General features: G+C 41.6%; 2 protein-coding genes across 6 annotated transcripts in view; both read left to right on the top strand.

The window, feature by feature from the left end:
• The first annotated feature begins 3,484 nt into the window (after window positions 1-3,484).
• On the top strand, window positions 3,485-5,551 carry LOC118335702. The gene is made up of 7 exons (XM_035672129.1): window positions 3,485-3,631; window positions 3,739-3,810; window positions 3,926-4,044; window positions 4,203-4,260; window positions 4,366-4,460; window positions 4,572-5,320; window positions 5,407-5,551. Exons 1-7 carry the CDS (start codon window positions 3,587-3,589, stop codon window positions 5,502-5,504), a joined length of 1,236 nt encoding a protein of 411 aa, XP_035528022.1. The 5' UTR covers window positions 3,485-3,586; the 3' UTR covers window positions 5,505-5,551.
• Window positions 5,552-6,331: 780 nt separating this feature from the next.
• fbxl4 (F-box and leucine-rich repeat protein 4) overlaps window positions 6,332-14,702 on the top strand; it is a 19,340-nt gene continuing 10,969 nt past the window's right edge. The window contains exons 1-5 of one of the 5 annotated variants that reach the window (XM_035671839.1): window positions 6,332-6,626; window positions 8,434-9,069; window positions 11,247-11,583; window positions 13,923-14,167; window positions 14,454-14,667. In XM_035671839.1, coding sequence (XP_035527732.1) covers window positions 8,573-9,069; window positions 11,247-11,583; window positions 13,923-14,167; window positions 14,454-14,667 — 1,293 coding nt within the window. In that variant the 5' untranslated portion in view covers window positions 6,332-6,626; window positions 8,434-8,572. Of the gene's footprint in view, window positions 9,070-11,246; window positions 11,584-13,922; window positions 14,168-14,453; window positions 14,668-14,702 lie in introns of all 5 variants that reach the window. The other 4 variants (XM_035671840.1, XM_035671837.1, XM_035671841.1 and 1 more) reach the window with 4 other exon arrangements.

Below are 14,702 nucleotides of genomic sequence, written 5' to 3'. Positions count from 1 at the left end.
ACTGTATGTAAGCTATGGTCCTTTCCTCAAATAAGCCGACCTCAGGGTAGACCAACCTCTGATAGTATTATGTTAATCGGTTAACTAAATGTATATTGTGCAGGTAAGAAAATGGATGCCTTTATTTTGGAGACTGGGCTGTCGGCCTTGTGACAATATTTTGAGGACAAATCCAACAAAGCCCTTTTCGGCCATACCAGAATGTAGTAAAGTGGAATTTTGTTGTTGTCTTGACAACCTTAATTTGACCAAGAGTGACATTTGTTGTTAAAAAAGAATATCTGACATATTTTCACCTTCAGTAAGAGACAGGCACCATTTGACTCTGATATTTTCTCACTTCAGCTCTCTCAAGCTGTGGTTTGCTGATTCTGATTTGGATTTGTCCATCATGTCAGCTTTACTCTCTCCGGCCTGGAAACAAACAGTATTCAGATGAAAGCACCAACCGCCAAGTGAGAGCTCTGGCTGAAAAACAGATTACTATATAAACAAATTAAATTAAAAAATTGTACATTAAGAATGTAGACTGATCAGCCATAACATTATGAGCACTGACAGGTGAAGTGAATAACGTGGATTATCTGGTCAGTGGGTGGGATATATCAGGCAGCAAGTGAACATTTTGTCCTCAAAAGTTGAAGCAGGAAAAATGGGCAGTGTGAGGAATTTGAGCGACTTTGACAGGGCCAAATTGGTGATGCTAGACGATGGGTCAGAGCATCTCCAAACCTGCAGCTCTTGTGGGTGTTCCCGTCTGCATTGGTCAGTACCTATCAAAAGTGCTCCAAGGAACCGGAGACAGGGTCATGGGCGGCCAAGGCTCATTGATGTACGTGGGGAGTGAAGGCTGGTCCAACAGACAAGCTACTGTAGCTCAAACTGCTATAACATTTTACTGCTGGTTCTGATAGACAGGGGTCAGAACACATAGTGCAGAGCAGTTTGTTCGTATGGGGCTGCAGAACATTATGACCACCAGGTTGCCCAGGGGGTCAAAATGTTCTGATCGGTGTATGTTCATGTGTGGAATACAGCAGTGTAGTTGGAGATCACGGCTCCTTTGCTTCACTCCCCTGCCAACCACAAAGAAGAAACTAAGGTGCTGCAACTTTTACTCACATTCTGATATTGGCTTTTGATATTCTTATTATACCACATTAGTTACCTCCTCCACCAGATGAAAAAATACAGTCGTGTTGTCTTTGCTTCAGTTCTGTAGTACTCTTCTCTAAAGATTGAACGACACACACAACACACATATCTCTTTTGGCACTGTGGCAAAAGCTTAAACAACACAAAGTTTAGTTTTATTTTCCTACTCATAATTCACAACTGAAAAACTCTAATACAGATGTAATGCTTACATACTTGCCATTTGCTCTAACATTAAGAAGAAGCATTTGAATTTGATGTTGTCTTATGCTGTTAGCCATGAAAATAAAATATATTGGCTCTTGTTTATACAACTTTTAAATTCTCAAATACCATCCAGCATTGGACAGGCTGAAATTAAACATGCAAGAGGATTGGCTTTAAACAATTGGTTTGGAAGCTCTCATTGACCCCTCCAGTTGGCCCTCTGCTCCACATTTTAAATATGTCTCTGTCATCTGGACTATTGTTGAAACAACTGTTGGAGGTGCTCAATATCGACAGAATGTTTAAAAAGTTTCTGTTTGGGTTTTGCACACTACACAGCAATGAAAAAGCTTGCTTGCTATCCCTGATTTATTGATGATCAGATACTGGAGAGTGCTCTGATTGATGCCTTAATGTGCATCCTTTGACACTGTTGATCATGCTAATTATATACTAAAAAAATGGTTGGGTATATCTGGAACAGCCCTGGGTTGGCACTAATTGGATTTATATTGTTTGTTTGTTTGTTTGTGATGATTTACTCATTTCTCCAAGTATAGAGAAAACATGTGGTTTACCACAAGGATCAAGTCTTGCAACAGTTTTGTTCTCCTTTATCCTAACTTTGAGGGAAATCCTCACAACATCTCCTGCCACCACTATGCTGCAGATACAGTGACATTCTTCCTCTCTGTCCCACCCTTCAGTCATCTCTCTTTTCCACCAGTCCAGTGCATTGTCTTGCCCTCATTGCCATTCTTCTTCCATCCACCAGATGCCCTCAGACTTTTCCACTTTCCCTCACCTGCCTTGCAATAATCCCTTTACCTCTACTCCCACCTGACCTCCCCGCCCATCTCCTTGCTTCCCATTTCCCCTAATCAGCCCTGTAGCAGTATATACTGGTTCATTTCCATCAGTACTCTGCCAACTTCTCAAAGCTCCCATGTACCTTATGCCTTTGTGTTCAAGTCAAACCAAAATCTGAACCTGTTTCTGCCTGCCTGACCAGTCCGTTTGACCTCCTGCCTGATTATTTGGACTTCGGCTTCCTGAATGCTCCTTTTTGGATCTGTTTATCTGTTCTGGACAGCATGTCTGGCTTTGATCCTTGCCTGCCTCATGATCCTGTAAGCATCTTCTCTTTTTTGTTAATAAATCATTGATCTGCACCAGTTCTCTGTTGTCTGCATTTGGTCCTATTCCTGTCTGCTCGAACCAGTCGTGACATCTGTATGTCACAGAACCTTCTGCAATTTAACTCTGATAAAACAGAGATCCAAATAATTTGCCTTCAGCAACTCTACACACAAACTCATGCACTACTTATAAAGTGTTCTAAGAGCATATTCAGTTATGGTTTTCACAATCTGAGCAATGCTGTCCTTACTGACAAAATCATTTGTGCTTTTATCTCCTTGCACCTTGACCATTGCACTATCTTGTTTATCTATTTAACCCTTAAGGCTTAAGCTCTAGCAGCTTCAAATTGAGTACAATTGACAAGTGTCTAAGATCAAACACTCCTGCCATGTCACCTCAATTTTAGTTTATTTGCACTGATTACACTTTTTTTTATTTGGAAATTGTAATTACATACAAGACTTAAAATGGCCAGATTTACTTTAATTAGGGCCAGATTACATGTACCATGAACTTTAAACTCACTACTGCCCCAAAAGGTATTCATATCAGTTAATTGGCCTTTCAGCTGGGCCAAAATCAAGATTAACATCAAGAAGTCATCAATTCTGTGCTGTATTCTAGTGCCTCGAGTTTGGAACAGTCTTCCATGTAGTATTCAGTCTGTTATTAAATACCTAACATTGACACACCAATAGACACCTTGTTTCTTCTGTTGTGTTATCATTTTGTTATTAGCAGCCTTGACTCACTATCTGCAGGCTCTGTATGAATATTTGACTGTGCTACCTAACTATCATTTTTTGATATTTATATTTAATCATTGAAACAAATGTCATTGACGTCAGTCTTACTGGAAGTAACAATTCAACTTGTCTGAGAATGAGTGGTGATGTGCAATATTTCTCAAGACAGTGGGAATGGAACATGCAGTAAGTGTACACAGTTACATTGTTGTTCATTTGTGTGTGGAGGATCAACTGTATTTGAGTACTCTCGAGTTTACCATTGAACTGCAAAAACGTTTTTCGAATTTCGTTGTTGCTTTGACTGTATTTTATTTTACAGCAAGAAAATATCCATGGAGTTTACAGAAGGAAGTAGAGGCATCTACAGACCCATCAGGGTATGTGAGACTGTATTTTTACTGGAGTTAGACTGTAAACATTTTCAGATGGAGTTAAAGCTCTGAATAACCAACTAATGATGAACATTATATTGTTTCCTTAACAGGTGTTGTTTGACACGCCCATTTATGAGCGGGCTCTGGAGATCTGCTGGCACACTGGCTCCTATAGGTCTCAGGTAAGACCCACTACAGTTTTCATGTCTAAACCAAAATAAAACAGCAGGCAAAGTCTCATTAATTGTGTACTTGTACTTGAACCTAAAGACATGTGATCCCTTGTATGTTGTTTAGATTGCACTGGAGACTGAACTTTTGAGACTTCAGCAGAATAACCAACTCCCATCTGAGGTGACTGCTGAAGACATGAGTGAGCTGCTGGTGGAGGAGAGCAAAAACACTCTGAGAGTGCAGTGAGTTACTACACACACAGACACAGACACAGACACAGACACACACACACAGTGCGGCACTACACCTGACCTTATCTCTGCTCATGTCACACCAACATGTCTGTAATGAGGAAGAGAGGAACAGTGAAGATGAAACTTGTGTTTCTTTCTGTTTGAAGGCTCTGGGATTTGGAACTGGAGAACTTTGATCCTGAAGCCAGGCTTCTTCTCAAGATGGTAAGACCACAATCCTGAAAAGACTCTACAGTAGTTTGGAGTCAACTGTTGATTTATTCTGTAAATAGGTCAGATCTGCTCATCAGATTTCACTCCTTGTTGCAGGTGTTCCAGGTGAACAACAGCCTGAAGATGAGAGACGTTGAGTTTGAAGCCAGAAAGCTGCTCAGCACACCAAAGGCGGCCCCTCCTCAGCTTCGGTGAGTCATATTTGACACACATTTATTATCAGTTCAGGTACAGTGGTTGGGTTGTCTCTGTGGTGTCCTGAAGTGAATTTAAAACTAACTTTGAATGACTGTAACCTATAGACATCCTAAGATCATCAGCCAGGCCCAGAAGTACGCCAGGATCCTGACAGAGCAACAGCAGGAGGCCCCCAGCTCCAAAGTAGTCCACACATGGGAGGTTGTGATGGAGGTGGTTCCTAAAGTCCTGCAGGGCTTCTGGTTGTCTCCTCCAAACACCTCCTTCAACATGCCCTCCCAAAAGCTCAGTAAAATGGCTGTTGGAGTTACCAAAGCAGTTGAGGACCGGGTCTCGGCTGTTCTGATCTCCAAGCCCTTTCAAATCTGCTTCTCCCGTTCCTTTAGAGACCAAGTGGTCCGGTCTATCCTGAAAAAGGTTAGACAGCGCTACTCTCAAGACGTCCTGGTAAAGAAACTCAACTGCTTTGCAGCAGATGTGCTGAACACCATCGCTGATGTTGCAGCAGGAGAGATCTGTGCGCTGTTTCCTCCTCAGACTCACAAAAAGGTTTCTGTAAATATCAACACTGAAGAGGATTACATCCAGCCAGCAGATGTAGTGGATGGTGTGGAAACAGTCTCCGCTGTCATTACTCCTCCACCAGCTCCTCTGGCCACCAGTGCTAAACCTCCTTCCCACAAAGCCTTCCACAATAGCTTGAACTGTAGTCTGCTTGCATACAGACCAGACTCTGCTGTGGTTTATACCCCACCACCTCCTCTGACTCCCGCTGATGAGTCTACATTGCAGGAGGAGATGACGATCATGGGGCAGCCAGTCAAGATGGATGCATCCTTCAACACCACAACAGGTTGTCTGAGCCATCAGGTCCATTTACACTGTGGTAACTTGTGTTGTGATGAGTTCAGGTACTGACTGCCCTGTTTTGCTTTTCAGAGGTCAAAAAGACAGAGATGAGCGGATTCAGCTGTTTCTTCAGTTGGCTGCAAAAAAACCTCTGCTGCTGCACCCTGCCTGAAGATGACCCTTTGTGAAAATGTTTAGTACTGCATCGTTGTAATTTAATTTGTTGTAAATTAATAAAACTCTTTTGACATAAAAACATGATATAGAAGTTCTGTGTTGCATATATTGTAAATATTACAGTGCACAATCTTTTGTAAAAGTTCAACTGGGGGTGTATTTGCAAAATGAGCACACTTTGAGTGAATTAGAATTAAGAATGGAACAAATGTCATATATTCCTGATAACACATTAATATTAACTATTAATAGTGACATGTCTGAAGACATTTTGGCAAGGGTAAAACAATGACTCCAGCATGTGTCTGATTTTAGATGTTATGGGAAAAGGTGATCACCGTTAAACCAGTTAATCTAAAATAAACCAGAAGACTCAATATCTGCTGAAACTGTGCTGGCTATGGTAAACTATGGACAAAATAATTAAGGATATCCTGTATTTTTGAAAAGTTCTGTAGTGTGATATTCAGCATGTGTAGTTAAAGAATCTGAAAGATGAACCTCTAGGCAGGATTTTTAGTCAGCATCCCTGTGTGAGAGAGACTGCAATTGACTGTAGTAGCATTTCTCGGCCTTTGCAGTGGGAAAAAAAAGATACTGCCAAAGGAGCCTATATTAGACTTAGACTTAGACTATATTTGCAACACTTTACATTCTAGAAAATGGTTATCACTAAATACTTTTGAATATGAATAGCAATAATATAATTTATTTTAAATTAATTACATTCAGCTAAATACATATGAGAAAATAGGTTGACTACAGTCCCCAGAATGCTTTGCTTAAACATAATGCTGACCGGATGTTGATAAATTGTCCGGAACTGGTGAGGCTTTTAATGTTCCTACGTAACTCTCCGTCCAATTTCAGACTTCCTTAAATCCGAGTACTGACTTAATGATTCCGAACGAAACTGTCGAAATAGACAAGCCATAATGTCTTTTCTGTCGTAATCGTTTGGAAATCAGCCGACATTTACCTGTTCAGTGCGGCTGCAATTCAATGAAGATAATAACATCGCAGTTTTGCACTGTCTATCGCCTTTATCCTGGACTGATAATACGACATTGGCCGAAATGCACTTTGTTTTCTAAACATAACGTCTCAGAAGCTGGATACCACAAAAAGCTTCGGTATTCCCTGCATTATTTTCCAGGTTAATGTGCACTCATGATTGTTTGGTGAATAGTCCGACTGTTCGGGAAGGCAGCACACGGTAAACGGCAGGAATGTTGTTTGGTTGAAACAGCCTAAAGGGGAGAAGAGGACCGCTCCTCATGAATGGATACATCGACCTGCGTTTACCGTAAATGTAAATCGTGTCCCGTCCTCGTCGGTTGCCTATTGAAACGCTAGCTACGGAAGCTAACTGTTGTTGTTTGGACAGCTCAGCTGGTCTGTAGGCTAACTAGCTAACGTCGGCTAACTAACGCTAGCTGTTTAACAGTAACACCAACAACACAGCGTTAAGCTGGGAGAGGCAGCTCATGTTTCCTGTCAGTGTTAGTGACTTCACTCATAGTCATTGTGGTGTAGTTACTGAACTAACATTACGATCTTCAGGAGCAACAGTTTATTCGTAGTAGCTAGCGTAACGCTAACTACATAATGTTAGGTTGTAAAAAGTTAGCCAAGGTTTTTGGAGAAAACAAGAAAATTGATTACATTACAAAACATAATTAATGCTTAAAGTTATTGACAATTCTCAGTAGCACTGATACCGCCTCTCTTCAATGGCTATGTACTGTTTATCTCGTATGTGTAACGTTTTCTATCAGTGCGTATAAAAGCATTCATGCTACAACTTTACCAGATGTATATCCATTGATAACTTTAATGTAATTGTCCTCTAGTGTTGGCCCAGTGTTTAAATACCTGTCAGTCCGTTTGGGATTGATAGCAGTGCTTCCAATCCTGTTTAAAACACTCCTGATGGGAATGTTCCCTAGCTTGTTCCTTTAAGATAAAGTGAATGTGCATTGCTTCTGCAGCCTACAGCAGTGTGGCTGCTGATTTAAAATAGGAATAACTGGTGCACTTTGACAAGTCATGCTTAAAACCTGTACAGCAGGGTTGTCAGATCCCAGACATTGAGGTTCCTGGGGTCCTGCAGGTTTTTGTTTCTGCCAGTCCAGTGTTCTGAAAAATTAGTAAGCCACTATTAGTGTTTGTCTTCCCGACACCAGGTATTCAGTATCTGTCTATCTGTCTGTCAGGTTGCAAAAGCTGCAGGATACCAGCCATTGTGCCTAGTGAAGAAGTACCTAGGATAGTGTTTTTGATGGTTTTGGGGTGTTAACATGCATTTTGGCTTTTCCAGTTTGACCTGATAAACACGCTCTCATGGTCTGCTAAGTGTGGCTCACTGCCTGCATGTTGTTATCATGAAGACTGGTCATTAATCGAAATGGGCATTTCTTCCGGCATGCGTCAGCAGTGGTACTAGGTACCTTTTGATGATAAGGTTACTGTGGCAACTGTAGATAGGCAGGGTCACCATGCATCACACTAATGCTAGCTGTTTGCTAGGTAGGACAGGAGTCCATCTATGGCAGGATGTCATGTTCCTGTCTGTCAATAAGCCCTAAGAGCTACACCTCCCACCAATAAGCTTTGCCTTCACTCTCCATTAACTTTTGTCCTCTGAAAGTATTCCCTAAGTGCACAAAGTAGGCAAGAGTCTGTTGATCTACATGTTTTTAGTTTTGGACGTGTTTCTGTTTTTTGGAAAGCTTTCAGTTACATTAAGCTAAAAGTAAACACATTCCTCCCTTTAAGCATATTTTGTGAAATAGATAGGTGTAATCACTCAGAATGTTCAAGTAGTCAACGACTCCTGCTTGACACTATTTATATCAGCACCAAGCAGGAGTTGTGGTCTATGCTGCCTCAGACCATGCTCCACTCACTTGTGTATGTTTGTCTCTGCCTAACCCACAGGTCATGCATGCAGCCAGGCCTCTAGCCTGCGCTTCGTACACCCCCAGCCCCTGAGGCAGTGTGCTTCCAGTAGGTGGAGGCTCTTCCTCCCTCTAGCCTCCGTTTCTCCCCGCTGTCCCAATCAGCCCCAGAGTTCCCTATGTTAACCCTCTTGAGCATGTTTTACTATATCTGTCTGCGGCGACGCTCCAGGAGTGGGACTCGAGGTGAGGCTCTGACCAGTCGGCGGGCTGTGGAGTCCGGTCAGCGGGCAGTGTTGCCAGTCAGTGTGGAGGTGGAGCAGTATGCCAAGGAGGTTCTGGACTTCAGCTCCCACTATGGCAGTGAGAATAGCATGTCCTACACCATGTGGAACCTTGCCGGGGTACCCAACGTCTACCCCAGCTCAGGGGACTTTACTCAGACGGCTGTGTTCAGGGCGTATGGGACGTGGTGGGAACAGTGTGCCAGTGCTCCACCACCTTTCCGCCGCACACCTAAAGGCTTCCACAGCCAGGATTATATTGAACTGGGCTTCGAAGAGCCTGTCTACCCTACAGCAGTGGAAGTGCTTGAGACTTATTACCCTGGAGCCATTGTCCAGATTTTGGCCTGCTCTCACAACCCCTTCTCCCAGAACCCACCTACTGATGTCAGGTAAAGACATTGGAAAACCATCAGCAGTCATTCTCTCAGGGCTGTGCTAGAATGTTTAGTTAATTAACACTACCAAGAAAACCATGCAAGACCAGCAGGTACGCACAATTGAACCCTGGAGACCAGGCACTATTTGAATTACTCTGTGTTTATTACTCACATTATTATGCTCTTACAAATTGATTCCTAGCATTTGTATTCATTATCAATTTGGCTTCCCTTCATTATAATACATTGTTTGTAAAACACATAATTAAAAAAGGGCTCTAGACTACTTCAGGAAATTGTTTTAATTCCCCACAGTGTAGCAGAGTGGCTCTCAAGTTTCTGCTATCTGCTATCTGCTATCAATGAATCCAAAAGGTGCAAATGTAATTGCCCCTGAAGTTTGTCCTAGGCAATAAAGCAATAGCAATATGTATCACCAATAGACAATTCATCAATGGCAGTAAGAAAATTGTTCAATAGTATCTCAATAGTTTCAGTTAAATGCGTTCTTTGCAAACTGTCATGAAAGGACATAACAGATCGGCCCTGGCTCATAAACAGCCTATCATATCCCTTTATAATGGAGCATGCTACCTCCACCCTTTGGAGTATGCAACATGTCGTCAGTCACAGCCTACATCTGTAACATCTCAAGAAACAATCCACAGGCAGTCCACGATGTCGAAGTACTCAGCAACATTACCATATTACCATATGACCATATGTTGACATCAACATTATTACCTGTGATAAATAAAGTGGTTAAATACAAAGTAAGGTGTTTAAAGTCAACCTTTTTTCCCACCTGTTTTTTCTTAAAATGGTGTTAAAAAGGATCAATAATTATTAATATTGACTGAAATTAAACATTTTATTATGGAAATTGGAAAGAGTACCAGGAGTTACTTTTGTGGAACCAACCTGATCAAATCAGCATTAACTGTGAACCAAACCTGAATTAGGGCCAACTGTTATTACTCTGGCAGAGCTGCTCTCTTTAAAAAGCCTTGAGGTGCATATTCTTGCACAGCACTGAAATTACACTGTGAGCCTAGTCCCAATTTGTCCCAATTTGTAATTTGTGCAATTTTGCCACATCTTTGTATTCCACAGAGGGTTATAGTTTTAGTCTAGTAATTTTTCATGCAAAAATTGCTGTTGTCTGGCTGTTTTATGTTCTCTCAAATATGGAGATTTACTGCTTTTGTCTGTTTTATAAAATATCATATTAAACTGACTATTATTGAGTTTTAGACAGACAAAACCAGACATTCAAAGACAGAGAAACTGGGATTGACAGTTTTTTTTACTATTTTCTGACATTTTATGGACCAAACGATTAATTCATTAATCTAGAAAATATGCAGATTATTCAATAATGAATACAATTTTAAATTGCAGCCCTAGTTTTTTTAAAAATAAGGATGTACTGCATTTTTTTTTTTTTTTTACATTGCTTCTGTTAGGCCTGTCTGTTTGGCACCATATACCTGTATAAGGGGCACTGAGTAGGTATACAAGGTCATCATCCTACATATAAATTCATTTTCAGATGTGATTGGCTGGTCTGGTGTCAGCAGAGAAAGTTAATTGCACATCGCTGCGTAGTTCTACAATATAGCCTCCTTAACATTACCAAAATAGTATGGACTGATTGTAACATACTGCGACCTTTAAACAATGTGTAAAACTACAAGTCCTACTTCATAATCATACTGTAATAATCGTATTACTCATATTCTCTGTAAGACAACAATGCGGACAGCAGAATAGAACTACAATAGTTCATCACTGCCCATCATGAAAATCTGAGTCATGTTGTTGTCCAACACCAAGGCTTTTTTTTCACAGATGTCATTGTGCATTTCATTCAGTGCATGGAGCACACAAAACAAGCTTAGGAACACTCAGCCAACAGCTGAAAATGTGAGACGAGAGTCAGGGTATGTAATCTGAATGGATCAGGAATATGGTCAATTGTTATTAAGCCTTATAAAACATAGTGCCAATGTTACCTTTATATAAATGACTGTAGTTCCAATAGATGGTGTGTACAATACTATAGGTAGACTGGAGCCCACTAATCAACAGTGTTATGGGCCTACTTTCAGGAAAAAAAAAAAGGGTAATGGAAGGTTCCCACTTGTGGCTTTACAATAAAACTCTTGCATACACTTTCCTCTGTCCAGGTGGGAGGTGCTGTGGTCAGGAGAGCCCACCAAGGTGCTAACACCCCAGGCACGCCAGTTTTCCCCTAACATAAAGCACATCAACTTCCCTACCAACCTGCTGCGCCTGGAGGTCAACAGCTCTCTGTTGGACTACTACACCGAGCTGGACGCTGTTATCCTGCGCGGGGTGAAAGAGAGGCCCATGCTTGCCCTCTATAAGATGCCTGTCATCGACATTAGTGACCTGAGTGACAGCGAGGAGGAGCTGTCTGATGTGGGAGGTCCATTCAGACAAGGAGGTGACGGCAAGCTTCAGAGAACAGGCAATGGCTACTTTGACAAACTGCCATATGAGGTGATTACAGACCTTTAAGATGTGTGCACTGAATCACTCAGGCCAGGATGAAAGAGTAGATACAGACCAGGACAACAACATAGCTTTTTTGCTCTTTCAAAGTGATCCTGTAACTCCTAGTAGGGATAGCAGTATTTTTGACTAATGCTAATTTTCTAAATATTGGGTCCTTCCAGTGATCAGTTTGCTGTATTTGGCCAAGTATGGAGGTCCCACCATTCTACTGGCACCCTTATTAATACTAGTGGTTACCATCAAATTTACCCTGTGAAGTTTTCATTTCAACAAAAGTTACTTTTACATTCTGTGTTACTCACTGTGTGTCTCGTTGAGCTCCTAACAAACGTGTAGAATGCTTTTCCTTCCTTATAAATCATTTCCTGTGTTTCAGATCCTGCATTGTTTACTAGGTTACAGTCTCTTTCTCCACTGCCTTTTTATTGGTGCAGTGCTGCTTTTGTTGGCACTTTACTGGCGCCTATCAATCAGTGGAATAATATAAAATCATTGGCATCACCCACGTCCACATGCGCACTTATTTGTGTCCTCGTGTGTGTATATGAGACAAACAAAATGGGGACCCACTCATAAAAATACTGCTCTATAGTGCTACTACAGGTTAAAAAAAAACACTCCACAGAGTACCGTTAAAAACAGTGCCAGTACATTTTAAAGCAGGTGTATAGGTTCCTTTAGGATTAGGATTACTTAAGCACGAAAAGAAACTTGAATTTGACTTTAATTGTATAATGTTATTTTAGAAACATTACAAATTTAAAGATGTTCCTGTCAATAAAGTACATAAGCTTCCAGTCAGAGGTTTTCCAGATGCTGGTGCTTAAATCTGAATGTCTGCATGTATTTTCATACAGCTCACAGAGAGTTGTGCATTAACGTTTGTTAACATGCTATGATGTTGGTGCATTTTAGGCCCGACACACTACTATTTATTTTCATTTATTGATTAATCTGTTATTATTGCTCATGACAAGAGAACCCAGTGTTTTTCGAACCCATCTAATTTACAATGATATAAAATAGATAACCCTCACATTTAAAAACAAAAACGACAAAACAATGGGCATTACAGCCAACTACACTAACAACCAACTTCAAACTGGACAGAAACAAAATCAACCTTACCAAAACCGTCGTCGTTAGTCTCTTTCCAACAATCCCCAAGTCTGGTTTGGTCGAAATGGATGCCAGCATGTCTGCAACACAGGCGATTTCTTTTTCAATTATTGATTCATTTTTTGACTATGTTTGACAAATTTCCATAATAAGAGAGCCAAAAGTACCATCTTTATTTCTTTAATTTTTTCTTTTTTCTTTTTTTCTGACAAGAATTCAAAAATCTAGTTTACATGACATATACAAGAGAATGTCTGGCATTTTTGCTTGATAAATTACTTTTAATCCATTGAAAATGATTAGTTGAAAGTATATATGTACATTTTTTATTTTAATTGTTTTTTTAATTGTTTCAGCATCCATTTAATTTGCCTGACATAGATAACTGGAAATGGAAAAATCAGTTTAGCCTCAGTTTGTCTCCTTAACCCCTAAAAATACTTAATATAATCATCTGTCACAGCATTATTTACATTCTCAGAATCATTTGAATAAGTTCACTGCTGATTATGATCAATCATAACTTACAGTAAACCTTAAGGTCATTAGCAGCAGCTAGCCCTAAAATCATCATTGTAGACTGTATTTTACGCAAACACATGAACATTGTTGCTTGGACCCATTCTGACACTTGATCTCGCATGCACTCACGGACACAGTCATTTTCATGCCACGCAGACGTATCGTGTTGTCTGAGGCGAGCTTCAAAACACCGGCAGTACTCTTGATATTTGTTCTCTTATCTCCTCTCCAAACCGCTGCCATTAACAGCAGTCTTCACCACCGCCGTGTGTTTGTTTCAGAAACACAATATAGCTATTATCTGTCAGCTGATACCCGCTTGAACACTGTGTATTGTTAATTCACTGCAACACACACTCACAAAAGCACAGTCATTCTTTCTCTTTGAGAGGCACACGAACGCAGTGCAAAACAAGCCGCCTCACCTCACCACTGATCCTGCTATCAGTGCTTTGTGTCCCAGATAACCACTATTTAGATCTGCGTGACAGAGGGGACGCAATTAACATTCTCTACTCTGTTATTCTCTGTTCTCTACTAGGTTCTACTGCGCTTTAATGTTATGTATTCTCCTACCAGGTCTTGTGTTTTGTCTCTCCTCTCCTTTTCCCCCCACCTTCCTGATCTCCCCCCTTCCTTTCTGCTCTCCTCTCCTAACCCCTCTCCCCATCTTCCATCCACAGCTCATCCAGCTGATTGTGAGCCACCTGACCCTGCCAGACCTCAGCCGTCTGGCCCAGAGCTGTAAGCTGCTGCACCAGCACTGCTGCGACCCGCTGCAGTACACCCAGCTGAGTCTGCAGCCCTACTGGTGCCGGCTGAGTGACGCCTCCCTGGGACACCTGCAGAGCCGCTGCACCCTCCTCCAGAGGCTCAACCTGTCCTGGACCGGCAACCGTGGAGCTCTCACCCTGACTGGCTTCAGCAGGTCAGACTGTCAGCGGGCCGCAAGTGCTAGAAAACAGGGATGACCTTGGAAAAACAAGCACATAGTCACAAGCATTTGTTTTGAAGGAGGGTACATACTTAGACAAAGAAAATGGGTTGAAACTTTCTCTGTAATCATGACACAAACAATATAAATTGTATGAAAGGACACTAACCTTATTGTCTAATATAGGGACAGGTGGACTGTTATGTTGCTGACGTGAGATGAATTTACCCCTCTCTGCTTTCACTCATGTCTTTCCCTCTCCATCTATTCCTCCCCATAGCTTCATGAAGGCCTGTGGTCTCAGCCTGGTCTGCCTGGAGCTGTCGTGCTGCCACTTCCTGAATGAGGCCTGTCTGGAGGTCATCTCTCAGACTTGTCCTGGGCTGCAGGAGCTCAACCTGTCCTCCTGTGACCGCCTCCACCCGCAGGCCTTTGCACATATCTCCAAACTAACACGTCTCCGCAGGCTGGTGCTCTACCGGACCAAGATAGAGGTAGGCACGTAGTCAACAGTGTAACTGGGAAACCA

Source organism: Morone saxatilis, unplaced genomic scaffold (assembly GCF_004916995.1).
Source record: "Morone saxatilis isolate NCDOM2014 unplaced genomic scaffold, NCSU_SB_2.0 Contig24, whole genome shotgun sequence".
NCBI lineage: Eukaryota > Metazoa > Chordata > Actinopteri > Moronidae > Morone > Morone saxatilis.
The sequence above is the reverse complement of the archived record's forward strand: the minus strand, read 5'-3'. Positions and strand labels throughout refer to the sequence as shown.